The sequence below is a fragment of the Ahaetulla prasina genome, chromosome 10 (genome assembly GCF_028640845.1).
Source record: "Ahaetulla prasina isolate Xishuangbanna chromosome 10, ASM2864084v1, whole genome shotgun sequence".
NCBI classification, from domain to species: domain Eukaryota; kingdom Metazoa; phylum Chordata; class Lepidosauria; order Squamata; family Colubridae; genus Ahaetulla; species Ahaetulla prasina.
Window position 1 is genome coordinate 12178696 of NC_080548.1, and position 23189 is coordinate 12201884.

Sequence of the window (23189 nt, forward strand, 5' to 3'; positions counted from 1 at the left end):
TGGAGAGACACAATTCGTCCTTGCAGAAATCAATGACAAACTCGTTCCAAAATGCTACCAAGAATTTTGGATGGATGCAGTCACTAGGACTACAAATAAAGTTGACTTGTGCTAAGGACACTTTTATCCATAATAAGGAGCACCCTGATTCTACTTCCCATTTAAAATACTAATTCACATGATAAATGAAAATGTTGGAACCTGGAACTTAGAAAGTACGGCGATTAAAATCATGAACATATGAACATTGTGATAGGGAGAAATTCTCCAGTTTATTTTATTGGATTGCCTAGGATGAAATCAAATAATTTCCCCCACCCCGGTGAGGAAATCTTCTTAAGACATACAACTGAAACTATGAGGTGCCTTGGGCTATTCTTCTTGGTTCTGACCTATAAAAACTAAAGACAGATCGTCAAGGATATATAGACTTTTCAAAAGAACAAGATAGTTAAGATATCTGCTAGATCTCCACATGACATCACCCTGTCTCCCTAAAAATAATGTTTTGAATTTTCTGAAGTCTTACAGCTTGACATGAGATGTCCCCAAAAAAGATCTCATGCAAGAATACTGGAAATCATCTGGAAACCTCACAAATTCTTGGTAGGTTTTGCATGAGATCTTGATCATTTGGGTAGGTGATAGATCTCTCTGATAACCCCATGAAGATGTGAAAACTGTTGGTTTAGGTGAGGGCTCATTGTATTATGCAAACTACTGAAATGAATTAATTCAGTAACCAAGTAAAGAGTGTTTTGTTTTGTAAAAGCACTGTCATATAATTGGCATCCAAAGATGGGGAACAAAAGATTGCTAAACCTGATGCAGAATATTTTGAAGCTTTCTCATGCAGCATTGTGACCAGGGGTGGGCTGCTGGGGGTTCGCAGAGGTTTGAGAGAACCTCTAGCTAAGATTCTGTATGGTTCGGAGAATTCCCAAATCCCACTCCTGGCTGGTCCTGCCCACCCTGCCCCACTCCTCCCAGGAGTCCCCATGTGGCACATTTTGGATGCAGATAAGTGCAGGGCACACGTGGAGGCTCGGGGAGGGCAAAAAACGGGCCTACCGGAAGATCGGGAAGGCTGGAAACGGGCCCATTTCTGGCCTCCAGAGGGCCTCCGGAGCTTGGGGAGGCCGTTTTCGCCCTCCCACAGGCTTGAGAAAGCCTCCAGAGCCTGGGGGAGGCAAAAACGCCCCCCGCCGTGATGCAGAAGGCTGACTAGGCCACGCCTACCCAGCAACCAGGCAGAGAACCCCTTGCTAAAATTTTTGAAGCCCACCCCTGATTGTGACTACATATACAAACCATCACGGAACCAGGAAATGTTTCGTTGGTATTCCTGAAGGTCTGAGGTGAAAGTGCAGAAGAGGGTGAACGGTTCCTTCTCTCTAGCAAAGATGGGCTTCAACGTGCTGGCAAAGTCAGCTTCTATGTCTCTGAGCCTCTCTAAGAAGCAAACAGATGTTGGATTAGAAAGAAGGTTGAACATTGATGGCCAAAAAAGAATGATCGTCCTCTTCTGACTTGGGGCATTTCTGCCCCATTTCCACCCCCCACAATGGGCCCAGAGCAGTTTGAATCTGCTCTTCAGCTATGCCAGTCTTAATGCAGAGAACACCATGTGTGCGTGAGACAGAAAAGAGGTCCATGTTATCACTTACCAAAATGTATCTGTTCAGGTGTTTACATTTGATATGCTTTGATGTGCATTAAAGGTAAAGGTAAAGGTTCCCTTTGCACATATGTGCTAGGCATTCCTGACTCTAGGGGGCAGTGCTCATCTCCATTTCAAAGCAGAAGAGCCAGCGCTGTTCGAAGACGTCTCTGTGGTCATGTGGCCAACATGACTAAACGCCAAAGGTGCACGAAACACTGTTTCCCTTCCCACCAAAGGTGGTTCCTATTTTTCTACTTGCATTTTTTACATGCTTTTGAATTGCTAGGTTGGCAGAAGCTGGGACAAGTAATGGGAGCTCACCCTGTTACGCGGCACTAGGGATTCGAACCGCTGAACTGCTGACCTTTTGATCGACAAGCTCAGCTTCTTAGCCACTGAGCCACCATGTCTCACAGCCACCGCATCTCACATTTTAATGGGCTAATTCCCCATCATCATTATTGGGTGCCCTCAAATGACTTCTTGCTCTTTCTTCCCAGCTTTTACTAACCAGAAGTACAGATAGTCCTCGCTTAATGACTGTTCCAAGTTACAACAGACCTCCCCAGAGCTGCTTATGACCCGGTTTCAAAGTTACAGTGATTGCTTCCCTCCCTTGAGATAACTTGATTGGCACTGGGCTACTGGCCCACATTTTGCGGCCATTTGCAGCATTCCCACATTTTCTTGATTTTTGGCATTTTTGGCCAGTTTCTGGGGTTTGCTTCCAATTTCCAGCAAAAAACTCCCATTGGGTATAATGGGTTCATTTAATGACTGTGGTGTTTACTTAACAACTGCTGCAAAAAGGTCATAAAATCAGGCCCACTTAACAACTGCTATGACTTACTACTAAAATTTCAGACTCAATTATGGTTGTAAGTTGAGGACTATCTGTAACAAGTCTAAGATTGCTCTGGAAGAGGATTTCCCCTTTTCTTCTGTTCCGTGTAGATTCCAGGAGTCTTAAAATCTGCAAGAGGGTGGTTGCACAGAAGCCCTTCCCCTTTTGTATGTGTAACAATGCTACATCCATGTAGAAAAAGGGTTGAGATTTGATCATGACTCCAGACCAGGGCTATCAAACTCCCAGACCGGGCAAAAAAAGTCCTGAAACGCCACGTGGCCACAGTGACGACATGAGTTTGACACCCCTGTTCCAGACCCTCCATTTGGCAGATTTTGGTAGGGGCTAGGACGTTGAGCTTGTCGATCAAAAGGTCGGCAGCTTGATGGTTTGAATCCCTAGTGCTGCCATGTAACAGGGTGAGCTCCCGTTACTTGTCCCAGCTTCTGCCAACCTAGCAGTTTCGAAAGCACGTAAAAATGCAAGTAGAAAAAATAGGGACCACCTTTGGTGGGAAGGTAACAGTGTTCCGTGCGCCTTTGGTGTTAAGTCATGCCGACCACATGACCACGGAGACGTCTTCAGACAGCGCTGGCTCTTCGGCTTTGAAAGGGAGATGAGCACCGCCCCCTAGAGTTGGCAACGACAGGCTGTGTCAGCACAACATCTTTAATCAGGTCAAGTAAATATCTAACAGCTGCAATCACACAGCTCAGTCAGACTGGTTATTTTTAATCTTAGTTGTTTTGAAATTAAATCACTATATAAGCTCAGCCTGTTTAGTTAGCTCATGTTTTCACATATTGTACAAATCCTTATTAAGGGGTTAATTCTGTAACCGCATTGAAGTATGTTGCAGGAACCTATTTATTTCTGCTATTGTTACAATCCGAGTCTTGCTTTCTTTTCACCTCTGGTTCATTTTAAACCATCTTTAAAATGGACCAACCAAACAGTGGCACTATGTACATGGATGGCCTGCTAAATCCAAGGCTGCAAGTCTGTTATTAACACAGCTGCCTGCAATTACTGCAGGTTCTAGTCTCACCAGGCCCAAGGTTGACTCAGCCTTCCATCCTTTATAAGGTAGGTAAAATGAGGACCCAGATTGTTGGGGGCAATAAGTTGACTTTGTATATAAATATACAAATAGGATGAAGACTATTGCTAACATAGTGTAAGCCGCCCTGAGTTTTCGGAGAAGGGCGGGATATAAATGCAAAGAAAAAAAGAAAAGAAAAGAAAAGACAACCATTATAAAGGACCATAAACGTCTACTCACTTTTATAGATTTCTGAGTCAAATCCAGATTCCATCCCATAATATTCTACAAGAGATTAGAGGGGAGTTGATGGAGGAGTGGGAAAGGAAGAGAGGGAGAAATACAGGTATTGATAAAGGTGCATTTCACTGTTTCATTTGCAAATAAGAATGTACAGTTGGTTGTTGAAAACTTTGACCTAAAGGATTTGTATGGATCAAGTCAAGTCAAGTCCAACTTTTTAAGGCTGGACTCACACATCTGACTTGCCCCAGCAGGAAGTCAGTTCAATGTCCATGCCTTAAGGAAAGGAACACACATTGCCAGGGGTGAAATCCAGCAGGTTCTGACAGGTTCTGGACAACTGGTAGCAGAAATTTTGACCAGTTCAGAGAACCAGTAAATGCCACCTCTGGCTGGCCCCAGAGTGGGGTGGGAATGGGGATTTTGCAGTACTCTTCCCCTGGATTGGGGAGGGAATGGAGATTTTACAGTATCCTTCCCCTGCCATGCCCATCAAGCCACACCCACCAAGCTATGCCATGTCCACCAAGCCACACCCATAGAACTGGTAGTAAATTTTTTTGAAACCCACCATTGGTCCACAAGTCTTAAAGTTGCCAAGGTTGAGACCCCTGCTCCAGACAGAACTCCAGGTCTCCCCATAGCAAAGACTGTGATTGGGTCGAAAGGGACTACTTAAACTGGGTTTCATTCCCAGGCAGATTACTCGCAGGAGCCAAGTAGCTTCAAGTTGCAATGCAGAAAAGCCCATATTGAAATCAGGAGTGGGTGAGTCTCCAAATAGCTAAGAATGCAAACCTGATGGAAACCCAATTCTAGCCTCCATCAAGCTTCTTTTGTTTGCTTTACTTTAGACAAAAACCGGATTGAGAACTTCTAGACAGAAGAAACACCCTTGGCATTAAACTGATGGAAAACTGCAAAGGAGGACCGAATTGGCAATCACCCTCAACCAGGTGTTCTCCAGTTGTTGGGCTACCCTCCCTCCGGCCACATCTCGCTAGGGGAGGGCTGGGAATCCTTTTCCAACATGCCTGAAGGAGAATAAAAAATTGGCAATGTCTGGATTAATGGATGAGTAACGGGCATTGCTCAGAAAACAATTGGAAAGACTTCTCAGGAGTTGAAACATGCATAGCTTGTATTGCAACAGTGCATCTGCGGAAGAGATATGTTTCGTGCAGAGAACATCTGATGTTGCAAGAATGTTTTTGCACTTGTCAAAGTCAAGTCGAGACTTACTCCTGACAAATACGGTTGCAAATGAGTTGGCTTCCCCATAAGAGTTCTTCACTTCCACGCTGTATTCGGCAGAATCATCCAAAGAGCATCTGGAAATAAAAGTAAACGACACTGTGAGATACTCCAGTTGTTTCATATTTGACCAAAAGCAGTGTTTTCCCAGCAGAGCATGCTGGCTGGGGAATTCTGGGAGCTGAAGTCCATTCATCTTAAACTTGCTAAAGTAGGGAAACACTGGCCCAGGGGTGAAATCCAGCAGGTTCTGACAGGTTCTGGAGAACCGGTAGCGGAAATTTTGAGTAGTTCAGAGAACTGGCAAATACCACCTCTGGCTGGCCCCAGAGTGGGGTGGGAATTGAGTTTTTGCAATATCCTTCCCCCTGGAGTGAGGTGGGAATGGAGATTTTGCAGTATCCTTCTCCTGCCACACCCACCAAGCCATGCCTACCAAGCCACACCATGCCCACCAAGCTACACCCACAGAATCGGTAGTAAAAAAAATTGGCCTATATGTTAAAGCAAATGATGTGGTGACTTTCTATCTCAACTTCCTTGCATGATTTATGAATTTTGGTTTCTTGTCAACTGTTTTCATCTAAAAGTCTCTTAACTTCTGCTTATAGAATTCTCTTTTTTCTTCCAGATCACATGGTGACTGGCTGTAAGTTGAAGACATATACTGATCCAGTATCTGATTTTTTAAAATATAAACGATGCTGCACTTCAGTGGTTAGATGGCCTAGTCATTGGTATTTGAACATAGATCTTTTTATCGTTTATAATAATTATTTTTATAATAAAAACAATGGCTACCAACCTGCCTTCCATTGAGGACCTGTATACTGCACGAATCAAGAAGAGGGCCGTGAAAATATTTACAGATCCCTCACATCCTGGACATAAACTGTTTCAACTCCTACCATCAAAATGACGCTATAGAGCACTGCACACCAGAACAACTAGACACAAGAACAGTTTTTTCCCGAAGGTCATCACTCTGCTAAACAAATAATTCCCTCAACACTGTCAAACTATTTACTAAATCTGCACTACTATTAATCTTCTCATCGTTCCCATCACCGATCTCTTTCCACTTATGACTGTATGACTGTAACTTTGTTGCTGGCAATCCTTATGATTTATATTGATATATTGACCATCATTTGTGTTGTAAATGTACTTTGATGAACGTATCTTTTCTTTTATGTACACTGAGAACATATGCACCAAGACAAATTCCTTGTGTGTACAATCACACTTGGCCAATAAAAATTCTATTCTATTCTATTCTATTCTATTCTATTCTATTCTATTCTATTCTATTCTATTCTATTCTATTCTATTCTATATTTTATTGTGTTTTATTCATGCTAATATATATTGCTAATGCATGAATGATGTCCCATATACTAGAACTAGATAATATTTTTTTCATCCATGGAAACATCAATTGATCCAGATGGTTTGTGCATGAAAACTATCCATGTTTAGAACTAACCAAGGTCAAAAGTAGTCAAGCTTAGCAACTTGCAAAAGTGCAGTTGACTATTCTTTAGTGAGCTGTGTTGATAGGGGATGTAATCACAACCTTTGTTTACTGTTGCTTTCTTAACTTCCTGACATTCCTTTTCATCGTGAGTTCTTACAATCCTCCTAAAAATTAATCCTATTTAGATTAATTCATTACCTCCTGATATCCAAGGTAAGCATTCCAAATTCATTCTTCATTTTATATTTCCCTGCTGGAGCAACACGAGGGTCAATTCGAACACCATTTTTAAACCTGGTCAGGTGCAAAGGGAAGGAAAATTTGAAGATTTTTAAGGAATGTTTCTGGAAATGTTGAAAGTCCACCAAGATTTATCACATTGGGTTATTCACTTTGAATTGTAAGACAAGCAGAGTCATTGAGTAAGAGGGACGGCTATAGAAAACGAAGGAAGGAAGGAAGGAACACATTGAAAACTATCTGAAATAAGAGTTTCCAATTTCATGAAAGCAGTTAAACTTTTCTCAGGCTTTGCAGGGTGGTTCTGTTCCCACAGGAGGTCCAAAGCATTTCTTCCAATTTAGTGTCTTTCGTATGTGAAGAGTTTCCAAGCATGATGGAGCTTATAATCCAGCATATTTGGAAGGCATCAGATGGAAGAAAGATGTATATCAGTCAAAGGTTATCAAAAATCAGTACAGAACTCTTCTCCATCTATTTATGGGGTCTTTTGTGCTCTCTGCAGACATTTCATTACCAAACTAGGTAACCTCATCAGTGGTCGTCATCATCATCATCAATTTATTTATAGTTTTGGCGTTTGTGGAAAATCTTCCATTACATTAAAAAAAAAGACCAGCTGAAGGGGAATGTGTTGTTATAAAAAAGCCCCATAGAAAGCAAGTGAAAAAAATTTGATTGTTTTACAAAAAGGGAAGTGCTTGTAAGAGCAACCACAGATTTCCAGAGAGAATTAGTTTTGCGCTAAATCAAAATTTAACCCCAGGTCGGATGGTTTCTGAGCAGATGCATTCTTTAAAACATCCTTCTGGAATTTGGGCAATGCATTTAACGTTTTCCAACTGTAAACTCTTTCACCTGCGGAGGACGAAGCTATGTTAATTTCATTTGCAACATCGCTTAAGAGAAACCAAGCGAGCAAGCAAACAAAGCAGACAATCAGCTAGAATGAAATCAGTTCTTCCTGTATCTGCAACAAGGCATAACATGTCCTACTAATTGTAGGGAATAAGCAATAGCCCTTGCACATTTAAATGCTCCGTTGGGAAAAATAAATCCTCACCTGCATAAAAGTTCTGCTTCTTGCTATTTTTGTATGAACAGGATCAAATATTCAACCATGCCCACCTTTCTAAACTCAAAGGGCACAATCCAGTGGTGGGTCCCACTTACCTTTGCTACTGGTTCGCAGTTGTGACCATGGTTGCACGTGCTTCGCATGCGCAGACCATCTATGATGATGTCCGGGTGAGTGGGCGGAGCCTCCTGCCACCGCCGCTACCGGTTCGCATGAACCAGGGCGAACCGGTAGAAACTCACCATTGGTACAATTCTGAAAAGTCTGCAATCTGCAGATGAGGTCAAGCGACTTTTTCAGAACATGAGAATAACTGAGTTGGAAGGGACTTAGAGGCCTTCTAGTCGAACCCCCAGTTCAAGCAGGAGATACCATACCTTTTCAGGCAAATGGCTATTCAATAACGAAGACTTTGTATTATGTGTTGCGAAAAGATATAGACAGCTTTAATCAAACATCAACCACGAACCCAGCTTTTTTTGAAAATGACTCTCATAAAAGGCTATAAACATCCAGCTGGTTCTTTAGTGTTTTGCTACTGCTATTTGCTGTTGGATTGTTTTCTGGTGCCTTGGGCTGTCAGCTTAAATGTTTATAAATATGAACAGATTTTAAACCATTCTTCAAGGCTGTAAAGAGGAAGAGCTTCAAAGGCATGTACTGTATGATGAAGGGAAGGAGGGGAAGGAAAGAAAGGATGGAGGAAAGGGAAGGGAAGGGAAGGAAAGGAGGAGAAGGGAAGGGAAGAAAGGGGAAGGAGGGGAAGGGAAGGGGAAAAGGAAGGGAAGGGAGGGAAGGGAAGACAGGAGAAGGGAAGGGAAGAAAGGGTAGGGAAGAAAGGGATGGGAAAGGAGGGGAAGGAAAGAAAGGGGAAAGGAAGGAAGGAAGGAAGGAGAGAAGGAAGGAAGGGAAGGAGGGAAGGATAGAAAGGGAAGGGAAGGGAGGGGAAGGAAAGGAAGGGAAGAGAAGGGAAGGGAAGACAGGAGAAGGGAAGGGAAGAAAGGGAAGGATAGAAAGGGAAGGGAAGGGAGGGGAAGGAAAGAAAGGGGAGGGGGAGGGAAGGGGAAAGGGAAGGGAAGGGAGAGAAAGGGAAGGGAAGATGGGGAAGGGAAGAAAGGGAAGATAGGGGAGGGAAGGGAACGTATGATTAAAGTATGATTAAAGCTGTCTATATCTTTTCGCAACACATAGACAGATTTAACCGTAGTTTCAGCTGGGAAAATGTGACCATTCTAGTCCAAGCCAAGTCCAACAATGCCAGGGAATTTTTAGAAGCCTGGCAATCTGACAAATCAGCTGTCAATAGACAGATAGACTTTAAAACATCTATAGGCTATGCAAAAGAGACAATCAATCAGCCCCAAAGATAACAAAAAGGACTCCAGCATCTCTCCACCAGGAATCAGCACCCAGATCAGCATAGATTAACTCCAAGGTAACATCAGACCAAGAATCAAGTAAAAAATACCCCAATCAAGAAACCTCCAAAGAAGTCAACGATAAACAGCCCTAACCAAAGAATCTCTAAGACCACCCTCCCCACAACACTGACAAGCAAGCCACTAGAACAGAGGTGTCAAACTCAAGGCCGAGGGGCCTGGATCCAGCCCGCAGGGTACTTAGAACTGGCCCGTGGGGTCAACCTGGAAACAGTGAATGATTGGCCCGTGGTGCTTCTGCTAGTGAAAACAGGCTCCCAAGCTCTGTTTTCAGCTGCCACGGACTCCTGCAACCATCTGCCAGTGAAAACAGAGCTCGGGTGGGCCACGTGGCAGCCGAAAACGGAACTTGGGAGCCTGTTTTCGGTAGCAGAAGCACCGCGGCCCACGACAGGCACCCACAACACGGGTGACATTGAACTGGCCACACACACCCAACTGCCCCCCCCCAGGTCAAACACAACCCTGATGCGGCTCTCAATGAATTCGTGTTTGACACCCCTGCGCTAGAATATAAACTGACAGCAAACTGCCCTCCTTACTAGCACTGGCGATGATGTTACCTAGTTTGGTTAATGAAACGCCTGCAAGAAAACAAGCTCAGAGAGTCTTAAGGACCCCCTTCCAATAGCTATTCAACCTCTTCTTAAAAATTTCCAGCAATGGAAGACCCATCTTTCAACGGGCCGACGAGTTCTTCTTTCATAGTTCCAGAGAGAGACGATGCCAACCTTCTGTTCCTTTTTTAAAAATGAAAGTTTTTATTTTTTAACAAACACGCGCAAACAAACAAACAATGCATTTTTTCTGAACAGAGGTATTGGCCGAGTCACAAATTTGTACGGCTTTTAATTATCATCTCCCAACACAATTTATATTTTTCACTTTTTGCCATAATATTCTTTCTCTCTAATTTTTCTTTTCCTTATTTCTGCTATATAACTAATCTTACCATTCACCCTAATCTCTAATCATTAATCAATTTTTCTCTCTGTTCTCCCCCCCCCGGTCCTCTCATTACTTCCTCCAAGTTAAAACCCTTTAGTTTCAAATCAATCATTTTTCTAATATTTAACCCTAACTCTAAATCATCCTATTCTAATATTTAACCCTAACTCTAAATCATCCTATTCAAATATTTTCCCATTTCTCCCTTTTCACAACATAATATTGTTATGTCTGACAAAGTCCTCAGGGCTACACCGCCGCCTGAGCCTTGACAACAGCCAGGCGGTCCCTGATTGGCTAAGATGCGCCTGGAGGAAAAGGCGGGAATTTGGAAGTCCTGTCATTGGTTAAGCTCCTGAGGCAGCTAGTATATAAGGGCTGTCACCGGAGGGTTTGGTTGTTGTCTTCTTGTTATCCACAGTTGAGTTAAATAAAGGTTGTGTTAATTACAACCTCTGTGCATGACTCAGTTGTACCCACTAGCCACCGATTTAATAAATATAGTGTCCAGTGTTTTCCCTAAATTCCATTATTCCAATCACAAAAATTAATATTCATACAATTTTACATGTACAACTTATCCAAATACTACAGTCAAATACCTTACTACAGTGCACTTAAATATATAACATTAAAAATCATTCATTTCTATTTCTCAATTCCCATCATTTTTTCTTTTTAAGTAAAGCCAATTTTTCCACTGTTTTTAAAACTAGGTTAACCTTCACAATATAGCATCATTTCAAACGTTTTAGCTGAGCTCCGTATTTGCAATCGCCAACGTTTTCTTCCTGACCCACTTACCAGGTGACCTTTGGCTGAGGGTTAGCCAGGATGGTGCATTCCAATGTGACGCTCATCCTCTCCCAGACCGTGTGAGCTCTCAGGGGGATCCAAAACATGGGCGCCCGGCAGGACAACAGCTCCATCACTTCCTTTTCCAGTAGTGCCTTCGCTTCAGCCTTGGACGAAGAATGCAGATGGTTTTATAACTTTTTATCTTACTGTTCTATAAATACATCTGCAGACATGGGACAGGGAGATATTGGCACCCTCTGGGTATTAATGTTAAAATAACACTTCCCTTTAGATAAGTTAAATTGTCCAGGATGTCACCTGGAAAGTTCCGTTTATTTTTTTTCATGTAACAATATGAAATTGTTCTTCATTGGAAACAGCACTTTTGAGAAGTTGGGAGGAAGGGTAGAAAATTGTGGTCCAAGGGGACTCTTTCATAGTGGAGCATCTAGATGGGAACTGACGGACATTGGGCCATGGTTGGTGATGCTGCTGCATCTATCTGAAACAGAGCCAGATGCTGACAGAGCAAGCAGGTAGAAATTGGGACTGAGGCGGGAGGCCTTCTGGACCAGGGGTCTCCAACCTTGATCCCTTTAAGACTTGTGGACTTCAACTCCCAGAGTTCCTCAGTCAGTTTTGCTGGCTGAGGGACTCTGGGAGTTGAAGTCCACAAGTCTTAAAGGGACCAAGGTTGGAGACCCCTGTTCTGGACCACCTACTGCCATCTTTGGGGATTTTTAAGTTTTTAATTCTTTAGTGCAGGGCTTAATCTGAAGATTTCTTGGGTGTCTTCCATCTAAATCAGTGGTGGGTTGCTACTGGTTCACCCTGGATCGGGCGAACTGGTAGCGGCGGTGGCAGAAGGCTCCGCCCACCCGCCCGAACGCTTCTGTGCATGTGCAGAAGCGTTGTGCGCGTGCATGAGCAAAACGGTAGCAAACTAAATTGAAACCCACTACTGATCTAAATAACAACAGTCCCCACTGTTTAGTTTTTCACAGATCAGCCACGTTAGTCTAGGACTAGGTACTACACTAACAGTTGCCTAAAAGTCTCTCTTTGACATTTGGACCGTTACAGTGGTACAAAGGCTGCCATCAAAACAAATAACCTGGTGCTTTCTTTCCCTGATGCAACTTTTCCAAAGAAAGAAAAATGAAGAAAAGGATGCTATTGAATGTCACATGTCACACGTCATGATATGTTGTGACTCTGGCTCCTGAGCCTGTCCTCACGGAGGAAGATGACTCTGAAAGTGATGGGGATGAGCTGACAAGGCCTCCTCCCCAGGACCCTCCTTTCTGGCAATGCCTCAGATTCCTGCTGAAGGCCAGGAGGAAGACATGTTGGAGCACCCACTAATAGGGAATGATGAAGATCAATCTTGGATTGATCCCAGGCAGCGTCGGAGGGAGAGGCATGCGCAGCAAAGGAAGAGGTGTGGAAGGGCTAGAGATTGCTGAGTCACTGAACCATGCCCCACAGGGGATAAAAGTGGATGGGGTTGCTCTGCAGGCTCTGTGATGGACAAAAACTGCATATCGTGAGCTTCGGATGGGATATCTTCCAGAATTAAGGCTTGGACTTTGTGAATGACTTCTGACTACTCTTTGAACTCTTGGTTGCCCCAGCAGTGGACTACAGATACATTGACTCCTGTTTCTAGAGGTGATAAGAAACTTGGCAGGCATTTGGAGAATAGCTGCCAGAACTTTTATCCGCTAAAGGGATTCAGGTCGGCTTGTAAAAATAAATTACTGGTAGACGTCGTTTGCTCGTGTGTCTTCCTAGGTGAGGTGGGGGGGGACAGAACATGATAGCAGTCTTCCAATACCTGAAGGGCTGCCACAAGGAAGAGGGGGGCCAAAGCAACTGTAGGCAGGATAAGAAACAATGGATGGAGACTAATCAAGGAGAGAAGCATCCTAGAACGAAGGAGAAAATTCCTAACAGTGAGAACAATTAACCGGTGGAACAAACTGTCTTTGGGAGTTGTGGGTCCTCCATCACTAGAGGTGTTTAAGAAGAGACTGGACAGCCATTTATTGGAAATAGTATAGGTCTCCTGTGAGAGCAGGCAGGGGTAGGACTAGATCAGTGGTCACCAACTGGTGTTCCGCGAGAAAATTTTGGTGGTCCGCAGAAAAATTATTTGCATTTTTTATATTGGACTAAATCAGGGGTCCTCAAACTACGGCCCCTGGGACAATTACGTACAATGAATGTTTGTGTTGCTGCAGAGAGTCTGGAGAGTCTTGGAGGGGGACAGAAATTCTGACTTGGGGTCTGCTTCAGCCTCTTGGTGGGTATAGGCTTTGGGTATAGGCTGGAGGGAAGCACCACAGGTGGCGAAGAGCCAGAGGGCCTCATTCCAGTGGGACTGCATCATGGCCTAGAACTGGCTGACCATCTCAGGCCGCTGAGCCTCCAGGCACTGGTAGCTGACCTTGCACTCCCACAGGTCTTCCCTCTGCTTGGAAAGCCTATGCTTGTAGTCCTCAGTGAGGTGCTTCTACTGAGCGTCCTTCTCGGTCAGACCCAATTTGAACTGAGCTATTTTGCCAACTCTTTCTCATGGTGGCTGCTTAGTTCCAACAACTGCTTCCTGCTGGGGACCTAAAGAACCCAGGTGGAGAGGCGAGGAGTGGCTTGGAAGGGAGGGGCGAGGAGGCTGGCGAGGCACCCCTCAATGTGAGTGACATCATGTTGGCCACACCCACCCAGTCACATGACCACCTAGCCACGACCACCCAGCCGGTCATTAGGCAGATCATATTAGTGGTCCGCAGGATTTAAAATTATGAATTTAGTGGTCCCTGAGGTCTGAAAGCTTGGGAACCCCTGGACTAGATAACCTTCAAGGTCTCTTCCAAATCTGATACGTCAACCATGCTGGTTACATTAAAAAGGAACTTATGTTGGGTGTTTACACTTGCAAAGTTTCCTCTGGAGAAAGAACATCATGCTAAATACCCAAAGGTGTTTTTTTTTTCTTGAAAAGGCAACTTAACTTTCTTGAGTTTTTTTTCTTTGAAAATGTTTTGCTTCTCGATTTCTGGTGGCTCTGCGCGCGTTGGAGACGGTCCTTTTGGACCTCCGCCCTCGTGATTCTGTTAAAGCCGCTCAGACAGTGCAAATCAGCTGTCTGGTGGCTTGGAAACCTTTCCCTCAGGAGAAGAGGGAAAGGTGAGCAGCCGGTTGGGGGTAGAGCTCCCCAAAAGCTCCAGGAATAATTCCTGGAGCTAGAAGGTGAGACCTCCCTGTTTAAACCTGGCAAATGCTCCAGATCCAGGAAGCTTCTACATCTATGCAGAACAAAGCGCTCGCGGCCATCTCTGCTATCAAGATGAAGATATTCTAATTACTTTAAGCAGATGGAGTGGAGGCAAGAGGCAGGGTGGATGTATGTTTTAGACCTCATCTCGATCTTCGGAAGGTATTTGAGAAGAAGAAAAATGGCAGATTTGTTTAATGAGGCGTGGAAACGAAACTTAAGGAAGTCCTTGTTAACATCGTTAGTGCCTTGTTAACTCTGTTTAAATTTGATGGACTTTATACTTAAGTGAAGAAATCTTAAAAAGAAAAGCCAAAGGCTTATAGAACTAATTTACCCATTTCAAATAAGTTGCTTGAAAAGATTTGACTTTGTTGCAATTTATAAAGTTAAAGCAAGATGGCTTCTAAACAAATACAGCCTGCTGATTCTAAGGGAGCTGCCTTGCTAGTTCAAATACATAAATTACAAGAGAAGTTGAAAGAATTTTTGAAGGCTCAAATTTCTGCTCGAGGCAAAAAACTTAAGGAAATTGAGGAGAAATTATTGGAAATTAAAAATTCTGCTACAGCTGAGAATGAAGACTTACAAGAAGATATGAGGTCATCCTTTATGATTATGTTTGAATTTATAAAAAAGCTGGATGGAAAAGTGCATGAGATTGATCAAATTAACTTGAATTTAAAAAGTCAAATAGAGGAGCTTCGGAATAAGGTGGAGAGAGCAGATGAAGAATGGGTTTTATTACAATCTAAAATAATGGAATCTGCATTGAGGGTGAGAGGTTTAAAAGAAAATAAGCGAGAGAATCTAAAAAAGATATTTGCAGAAGCCTTCTCACAGGTGATTGGACTGATATCAGTGGATCTTGAAAATCAAATTGAGAAAATTTACTGTGTTAATTCATGGGTAGCAAGGCAGAGACAACTGCCAAGGGATATAGTGATTTATTTTACATCTAGGAAGATTAGGAGTGAAATTTCACAAGCCTCCTATAAAAGTAAAATTCAAATATTGGGTCAAGAGGTTTTGGTGTTGAAAGAAATTCCTTCCAAAATATTGAGAGATAGAAAAGAATATGCTTTTTTGGTAACTGAGCTTAGAAACCGCCAGGTATGGTATAGATGGAATGTGCCAGCCGGATTAACAGTAAATTATATGGGAGGGAAGTATTGTCTTAACACAGTTACTAAAGCAAGAGATTTTTATATTAAGGTATTGAAGCCTGGAAGTTTAACAGTCTTAGAAGTTAAGGTGGGAGGAGAAGTTGAAGTGGCTAAAAAAAGGGAGAAGGAAATAAAGCAAACACAATTTGAAATTGGGGCTGCAACTTTGGGAGAAGAAATACAGAAAATAGCAGGGGAGGAGCAAAGGATGGTAATCTCTAAAAAAGAGCAAGGAATAAAAAAGCAACATTGTCAGATGAAATGTGTTTCCTTTTATGGGAAAGAGTAAACTGTAAGTGAAAATTTCTGAACATAAAAGAAATAGAAAGGATAATGTGCATTTGTTTGAGTCTGTAAGTTAAATATGGGTGTATTATACTTATGCTGTTATTATTATATATGGTGGATTTATCTATTTTGAATAAAAATTGAAAGTAAGAGGATAATTTAAATTTTTTTTTTTACATAAAATGTCTTACAGATGGTATTTTTGAAATTAAGTTGGGGTGTATTTGTTTTAATTTGTAAGTAAAATGTGGGAGATATATTTTATTGATGTTATTTTATTAATGGTATATTTAGTTACTTTGGATAAAAATTGATGTTGGGTTTAAAGTGTTCGGGGGGAAATTAAATTAAAAATTAAAACAGAAAGGGAGTTGTTTAAGGTTAAAATGTTAAAATGGTCATAAAAACTTGTAATTTATTGTGATGGAAATATGGGGGAGGGAAAAATTGAGATAATATTAGTGTAATATTGGAAGATGGATTATATGTTTGTTATCAAAGACTGGAAGTTAAAAATATTGATCTTGTTGGAAACTTCAAGGTACCAGACAAACCCACAAGAAAATATACCGGAATGAGGAAGACAGATTGACTATTTTTAGAACAATTACAGGATGAAGAAACATCAAATATTTTATGAATGAACATTTCCTTCTTCTTTGTTTCTTTTTATGGAGAAGGAGAGTTGAGGTTTTAAGGGAGGGATGGGAATTTATGGATAATTAGGGTATTCTAGCTTATGATTGTTAGATCTTATACCTTGTATTCTGCTCTGGGAAGTTGGTGTGTGTGTGTGTGGGGAGGGGGTGGTGGTGGGTGGGGGGAGGGGTGGGGGATGTAATGGGGAAAAATTTTCTTGTAAAACTTTTTCAATAAAAAAAAAGAAAAGAAAATGTTTTGCTTCTCATCCAAGAACATCCAGAACTGAAAAAGCTTCTGTGATTAAATGAACAATCATATGTCAGGAACTACCTGTATTCAAACAGTTTTGTAATCGGGGACTCTGAGCTTGGCTGTTTTCTTGCAGAAGTTTCATTACGTAACTAGTTAACAACATCAGTGCACTGACAATGATACCTACAGTAGTTGGGTAATGAAACATTTGCAGGGAAAGCTACCAAGTTTAGAGTGCATTAAGGACTTATCCTACAGTTCAACCCTAAGCTACAGATATTATCTTCTATTTGTTATGTAATTCCTTGGACCTACCCAAAACCCAAATTATATTCTGCAGACCTTTTTTCATGCCACCTCCTTCCAGGTGCCCTTCAAAAACCCCCATTTCTTACCTTCCTCCGAAGGGCCATCTTGTCAGCCTTCACCCGCAAGAACCGGCAGTATATGATGACATCCTTCTCTAGCTTTTCCATGTCATTCCCAAAACGAATTCTCTTCTTTCCCCTCTCTTCCAGGTTTAGTATAGCGGCCTCCCGTCTCATCCTGGTTTCCCTGAGGAAGATTACCATGAATTGGGAAGTCCAGTTTTTCAGATTCAGAAACAGACCTCACGCTAACCTTGAATCTCCTCTTTTGATTCCTATTTATTCTGGGTCCCGAAAAAGGTGAATAATGAAATCTCACCCACCCATATCTGTATTTTTATGAGGCATTTCTCTGCTAGTAATTAATAGTTATTCAAATTACCATAATTGTACCGTATGACATATGAAGATAAATGGAAATTGCTAATATGGAAATGTACATCCTAGTATCACAAATACATGTCAGTTAGTATTTGTACACAAATATTAAAGCAATTACCTTATTAGATGTCTATTTATTATTGTTTTAGAAAATAAGGGCGTTTATATTATGGATATAGGCAGTCCTTGACTTATGATCAGAACTTGAACCCAAGATTTCTGTTGCTAAGGGAGACAGTTGTTAAGTGAATTTTGTGGCATTTTATGACTTTTCTTGCCACAGTTGTTAAGTGAATCACTGCAGTTGTTAAGTTAGTAACACGGTTGTTAAGTGAATCTGGCTTCCCTCATTGACTTGGCTTGTGAGAAGGTTGCAAAAGTCGATCACATGACTCTGTCATAAATACATGCCAGTTGCCAAGCAGCCGGATTTTGATCACGTGACCATGGGGCTGCTGCAATGGTCATAGGTATGAAAAGCAGTCATAGGTCGCTTTTTCCAGTGCTGTTCTAACTTTGAACGTTCACTAAATTAATGGTTATAAGTTGGGGACTATCTGCCAACTCAGGAAGCTCAAACTGCCCTAGGAGCTGCTGATCCAGTTCTACAGAGGAATTATTGAGTCTGTCATCTGCACCTCCATAACTGTCTGGTTTGGTTCTGCAACGCAACAAGACAGACACAGACTTCAGAGGATAATTAGAACTGCAAAAAAAACAATGGCTACCAATCTGCCTTCCAAGGAGGACCTATATACATCCACAAGTCAAAAAGAGGGCTGTTAAAATATCTACTGACCCCTCGCATCCTGGACATAAATCGTTTCAGCTTCTACCCTCAAGACAATGCTATAGGGCACTGCACACCAGAACAACTAGACACAAGAACAGTTTCTTCACTCTGCTTAACAACTAATTCCCACAACACTGTCAAATAATTTACTAAGACTGTATTACAATTATTCTTCTCTTCCTTACTAATATCTATCTCTTCCCACTTATTACTATAACCATGTTACTTGTATCTTTCAATTTATATTGTTCCCAGTACGATATGATAGCTTATTAGTAACCTTGACTATCACTAATCTTTTTATTCTTGATGAATGTATTTTATTCTCCTTATGTACACTGTGTACACAAATCCCTTGTGTGTCCAATCACACTTGGCCAATAAAGAATTCTATTCTATCCAAAAAATTTTCTCAGGCTGGGGATGTGGCCTTCAGAGAAATCCAGAAGTTGTCGTCAAAATATTTAATATAGCAGAAGGTGAAAAGAAGTCCACCGATGCAGAATACAATGTTAACTATATTTATCGAGTAGGCTTGGCGCAGAAAAAAAATCCTTCCAGTAAATCATTGGACATACCAAGATACTTCAGTTGTCAGCGCAAGAGCAGATGCGATGGTCCTATCAAGGGAGGTGAAGCTTTCTTCTTCTTCACTGTTCCAAGAAAGTTGACATGGCAGAACAAAAAAATATATATGAATATTTAGAAACATAAATATTTGGATGAAAGAACAAAAATGTTTCATAAATAAAATATTCTGTCTGGAGAGCTTGTGCACAAATAACGGAAACTATTATTAAGATGTACTAGATGCATTTGCATAATATGTTGAGTTTGATTATGATTAAGTTTTGGTAGCTTCCTGTGCTATGGAAACTCAACCCACTGAATATATCCATTTTCAGTGTATTATACATTAAACCCTAACCTATCCAATTAGCTGAGTTTACGTAATAGGCAAGCTTTCTTTTTCTTTTTAAAAGTTTTTTATTTTATAGACATACATTAAAACATCAGCAATTCCTTCCGTGTGACGTCTCAGTGTTTTCTTCCTGGCTCCATCCTTTTGTTGTTTCTTCTTTCTTCACTTCAATGTTTAAATTTTTTTTATACATTTTTATACAAATACATTACTATCATTTTCTTACATAATTATCCATTGCTTATCTATACCTTTCTTCTAACCAATGGTAAAATTTATCCCATATCTTAAAATATTCTGAATCCTCTCTTTCTTTAATCAGCAAAGTTAATCTGTTCATTTCTGCACAAAATAATTATTAGAATTATTTTTTCTAATAATTTCTCCTTCCAGTGGTATTTTCTCTGCTTTCCAATTTTGCGCAAAAACTATTCTTGCTGCTGTAATCACGTATATCAAATAAACTACACTTACAGCCACCTATCTCCACAACCCCCATCTTAGACACACCAACAACAGCCAAGCCTCCTACAACTGACCCCATTTCATTGGGTTCACAACCCCTAGTGATCACAGAAAAGGAAGTGCAGAACCTATTTCACAGACAAAAGCCAGGAAAAGCTCCAAGCCCAGACAAGATAACTCCTTCTTGCTTAAAAGTCTGTGCTGACCAATTGGCCCCCATCTTCACCTATATTTTCAATAAATCACTAGAGATGTGCTATGTTCCCTCTTGCTTCAAATAATTCCCTCAACACTTTCAAACTATTTACTAAATCTGCACTACTATTAATCTTCTCATAGTTCCCATCACCAATCTCTTTCCACTTATGACTGTTTGACTGTAACTTGCTGGCTATCCTTATGATTTATATTGATATACTGACCATAAATTGTTTTGTAAATGTTGTACCTTGATGAACGTATCTTTTCTTTTATGTACACTGAGAGCATATGCACCAAGACAAATTCCTTGTGTGTCCAATCACACTTGGCCAATAAAATTCTATTCTATGTTCTATTCTATTCTAAATATTTTCTTTATTAATTTTCTTTGGTAGGATCCCCAATAAAAACAACTCCGGTTTTAAATCAATACGTTGTTGGATCATTTCTTCTAACCAACCCTTTATTTTCTCCCAATAATTTTTGGCGTAATCGGCAAGCTTTCACAGAAACTAACCAAACAAGTTGAGCAGGTTGTGAGAACACAGCCACTAGATTTTAAATGGGTCATACAAGATAATTCTCAGACCCTTTCTCTCAAACTGTTACTTTCTTAATCCCTAAACTCACCTGGTCCTGAATTTGGACTTTCTCGTCTGTGAAGTCATTTGCAAATCTCGGTGTCTCTCTTCCTTCTGTTCCTCTTCTCTGTGGTGGTAAAAGGTGTGGGTAGTCATGATGGAAATCAGAGGATTCCTCTCTGCCAGAAAACATCAAGAGTCCAGAGTCACCTTGTAGGGGGAGATGGGCAGGGAGACAGGGAGCATAGATATTAATTAATTACATTTGCATTTGATAAAGTAGACCATAACCTACTACTAGATAAAGTAGAAAAATGTGGGTTAGACAGCATCACCACCAGATGGATTCGTAACTGGCTGACCAACCGCACTCAACGTGTAGTCCTCAACGGAGCTACATCCACATGGAGGGAAGTATGCAGTGGAGTACCCCAAGGTTCTGTTTTAGGCCCAGTACTCTTCAACATCTTCATCAATGACTTGGACGAGGATATAGATGGGGAACTCATCAAATTTGCAGATGACACCAAGCTGGCAGGAATAGCCAACACTCCAGAAGATAGGCTCAAGATACAGAAAGATCTTGACAGACTAGAACATTTGGCACTATATAACAAAACAAAATTCAACAGTGAAAAAAGTAAGGTTCTACATTTAGGCCAAAAAACCCAAAATGCACAGGTACCAGATATGTGGTACCTCGATCAGTAGTAGTAATTGTGAGAGGGATCTTGGAGTCCTAGTAGACAACCATTTAGATATGAGCCAGCAGTGTGCAGCAGCTGCTAAAAAAGCCAACACAGTTCTGAGCTGCATAAACAGAGGAATAGAATCAAGATCATGTGAAGTGTTAATACCACTTTATAATGCCTTGGTAAGGCCACACTTGGAATATTGCATTCAGTTTTGGTCGCCACGATGTAAAAAAGACGCTGAGACTCTAGAAAGAATGCAGAGAAGAGCAACAAAGATGATTAGGGGACTGAAGGCTAAAACATATGAAGAACGGTTGCAAGAACTCGGTATGTCTAATTTAATGAAAAGAAGGACTAGGGGAGACATGATAGCAGTGTTCCAATATCTCAGGGGTTGCCACAAAGAAGAGGGAATTAAACTATTCTCCAAAGCACCTGAGGGTAGAACAAGAAGCAATGGGTGGAAACTAATCAAGGAGAGATGCAACTTAGAACTAAGGAGAAATTTCCTGACAGTTAGTACAATTAATAAGTGGAACGACTTGCCTGCAGAAGTTGTAAATGCTCCAACACTGGAAATTTTTAAGAAAATGTTGGCTAACCATTTGTCTGAAATGGTGTAGGGTTTCCTGCCTGGGCAGGGGGTTGGACTAGAAGACCTCCAAGGTCCCTTCTAACTCTGTTGTTGTTGTTGTTGTTATTATTAACATAAATAAATAAATTTGCTCTATAAAACTAAAAAAGAAGGGAAGAGAAGGAAGAAAAAAAGGACCCTGTAATCCCTTTTATCGGAGTGGAGTTGGGGTGACTGCTTGGAACTGAACATTTACTGGCCGGATGCCCTTCCTGATGCCTATATGGAGTTCGCAGCAGATATTTTCTCTTTGCACCCTGATAGAAAAACAGCTCTCATTACCTAGGATTGAACGAAAGCTGTTTCTCTATCACAGCGCAAAGAGAAAATATCTGCTGCAAACTCCATATGGGCATCAGGAAGGGCATCTGGCCAGTAAATGCTCAGGTCCATCATTCATCCTGAGATGAATGGAACCAAATTAAGTGCATTAAATTCTTCAAAGGTTAACCTATACAATACGTTTCTTTCCAACCTTCAAAAAAAAAAAAAAAAGGAAATCCAGTTCAAAATTCCTCTAAGCATCAAGGCTTTGCATTCTTTTGATACCTAAGAAAATAATTTTCATTTTCATTTTCAATACCAAGGTCATTTCCTTGGTATTGTCAAACATTTGGGCAGGGGAAAAGTCTGTTTTTATTCACAAAACATTAGTTTTCTTCATCTCTGAACACAAGTTCCAAATCAGGACAATATTAATAATAATAATAATAAATCTAGACCTGGGAAAGAAATGGTTAATGAGTGCTTATTTATGGTCATGTCGATGTTGGAAAACTCTCAGAAGCCTGTGTGGGAGGTGTACAAAAATGGGATTAGGTCAGTTGCTTTCTTAAAGATAGAAAGAGGGAGAGAAACAATGCAGCTCTCCTTGGCCGATGTCCATTTCGTGCTGTTGGCTGCCAAAGACAAGCTACAATACCATCCCTCCCCCGCGGATCAGGCTCCATTTAGCCACAGCTGAAATGCTTGGGGGATTCGATGCATGTGGCCTTCCAAAGCACTTCATCCACCCTGCCAAAGAATTTTAGGAAGCAGCTCACTATGGCTGGGGACAAATGCAGCATTCAAACATAGTGCAAAGTTAGGTGACCATCTCAGGTGGCAAATGCCAGGGCGGGGGAAGAGAAGGGCAGCTCCCTGACTCAAGAACCTCCTGGCTGTTGGGAGACAACTGGAGGGGTGGGGTCACATCACTTGCCCTGGTCTCCTAATTCAGCCTGGTTGTTTGAGAACTAGACAAGGAGGCTGTTCACACCCCCTCCCTTGGACTCTCTCTAGAACTAAGGAGTAAAAACTGGCTGCCTGTGGTCTATCGGGTGCACTTCAAGGTATTGGTTACCACCTTTAAAGCGCTCCATGGCTTAGGACCGGGATATCTACGGGACCACCTTCTGCTGCCGTTTGCCTCCCACCGTCCCGTGCGCTCTCACAGGGAGGGACTCCTCAGGGTGCCGTCGGCCAAGCAATGCCGGCTGGCGACCCCCAGGGGAAG

At 41.6% G+C, this 23189-nt stretch overlaps 1 protein-coding gene across 3 annotated transcripts in view; it reads right to left on the reverse strand.

Moving 5' to 3' along the window:
* MYOM3 (myomesin 3) overlaps window positions 1–23189 on the reverse strand; it is a 77785-nt gene that overhangs the window by 40918 nt on the left and 13678 nt on the right. For 2 of the 3 annotated variants that reach the window (XM_058195543.1, XM_058195544.1), the window contains 8 exons: window positions 20415–20575; window positions 18775–18849; window positions 17050–17209; window positions 11036–11193; window positions 6725–6820; window positions 5038–5126; window positions 3793–3837; window positions 1312–1452 (listed from right to left, as the gene is read on the reverse strand). In XM_058195543.1, the coding sequence (XP_058051526.1) occupies window positions 1312–1452; window positions 3793–3837; window positions 5038–5126; window positions 6725–6820; window positions 11036–11193; window positions 17050–17209; window positions 18775–18849; window positions 20415–20521 (871 nt within the window). In that variant the 5' untranslated portion in view covers window positions 20522–20575. The remainder of the gene's footprint in view (window positions 1–1311; window positions 1453–3792; window positions 3838–5037; window positions 5127–6724; window positions 6821–11035; window positions 11194–17049; window positions 17210–18774; window positions 18850–20414; window positions 20576–23189) is intronic. The other variant, XM_058195545.1, reaches the window with a different exon arrangement.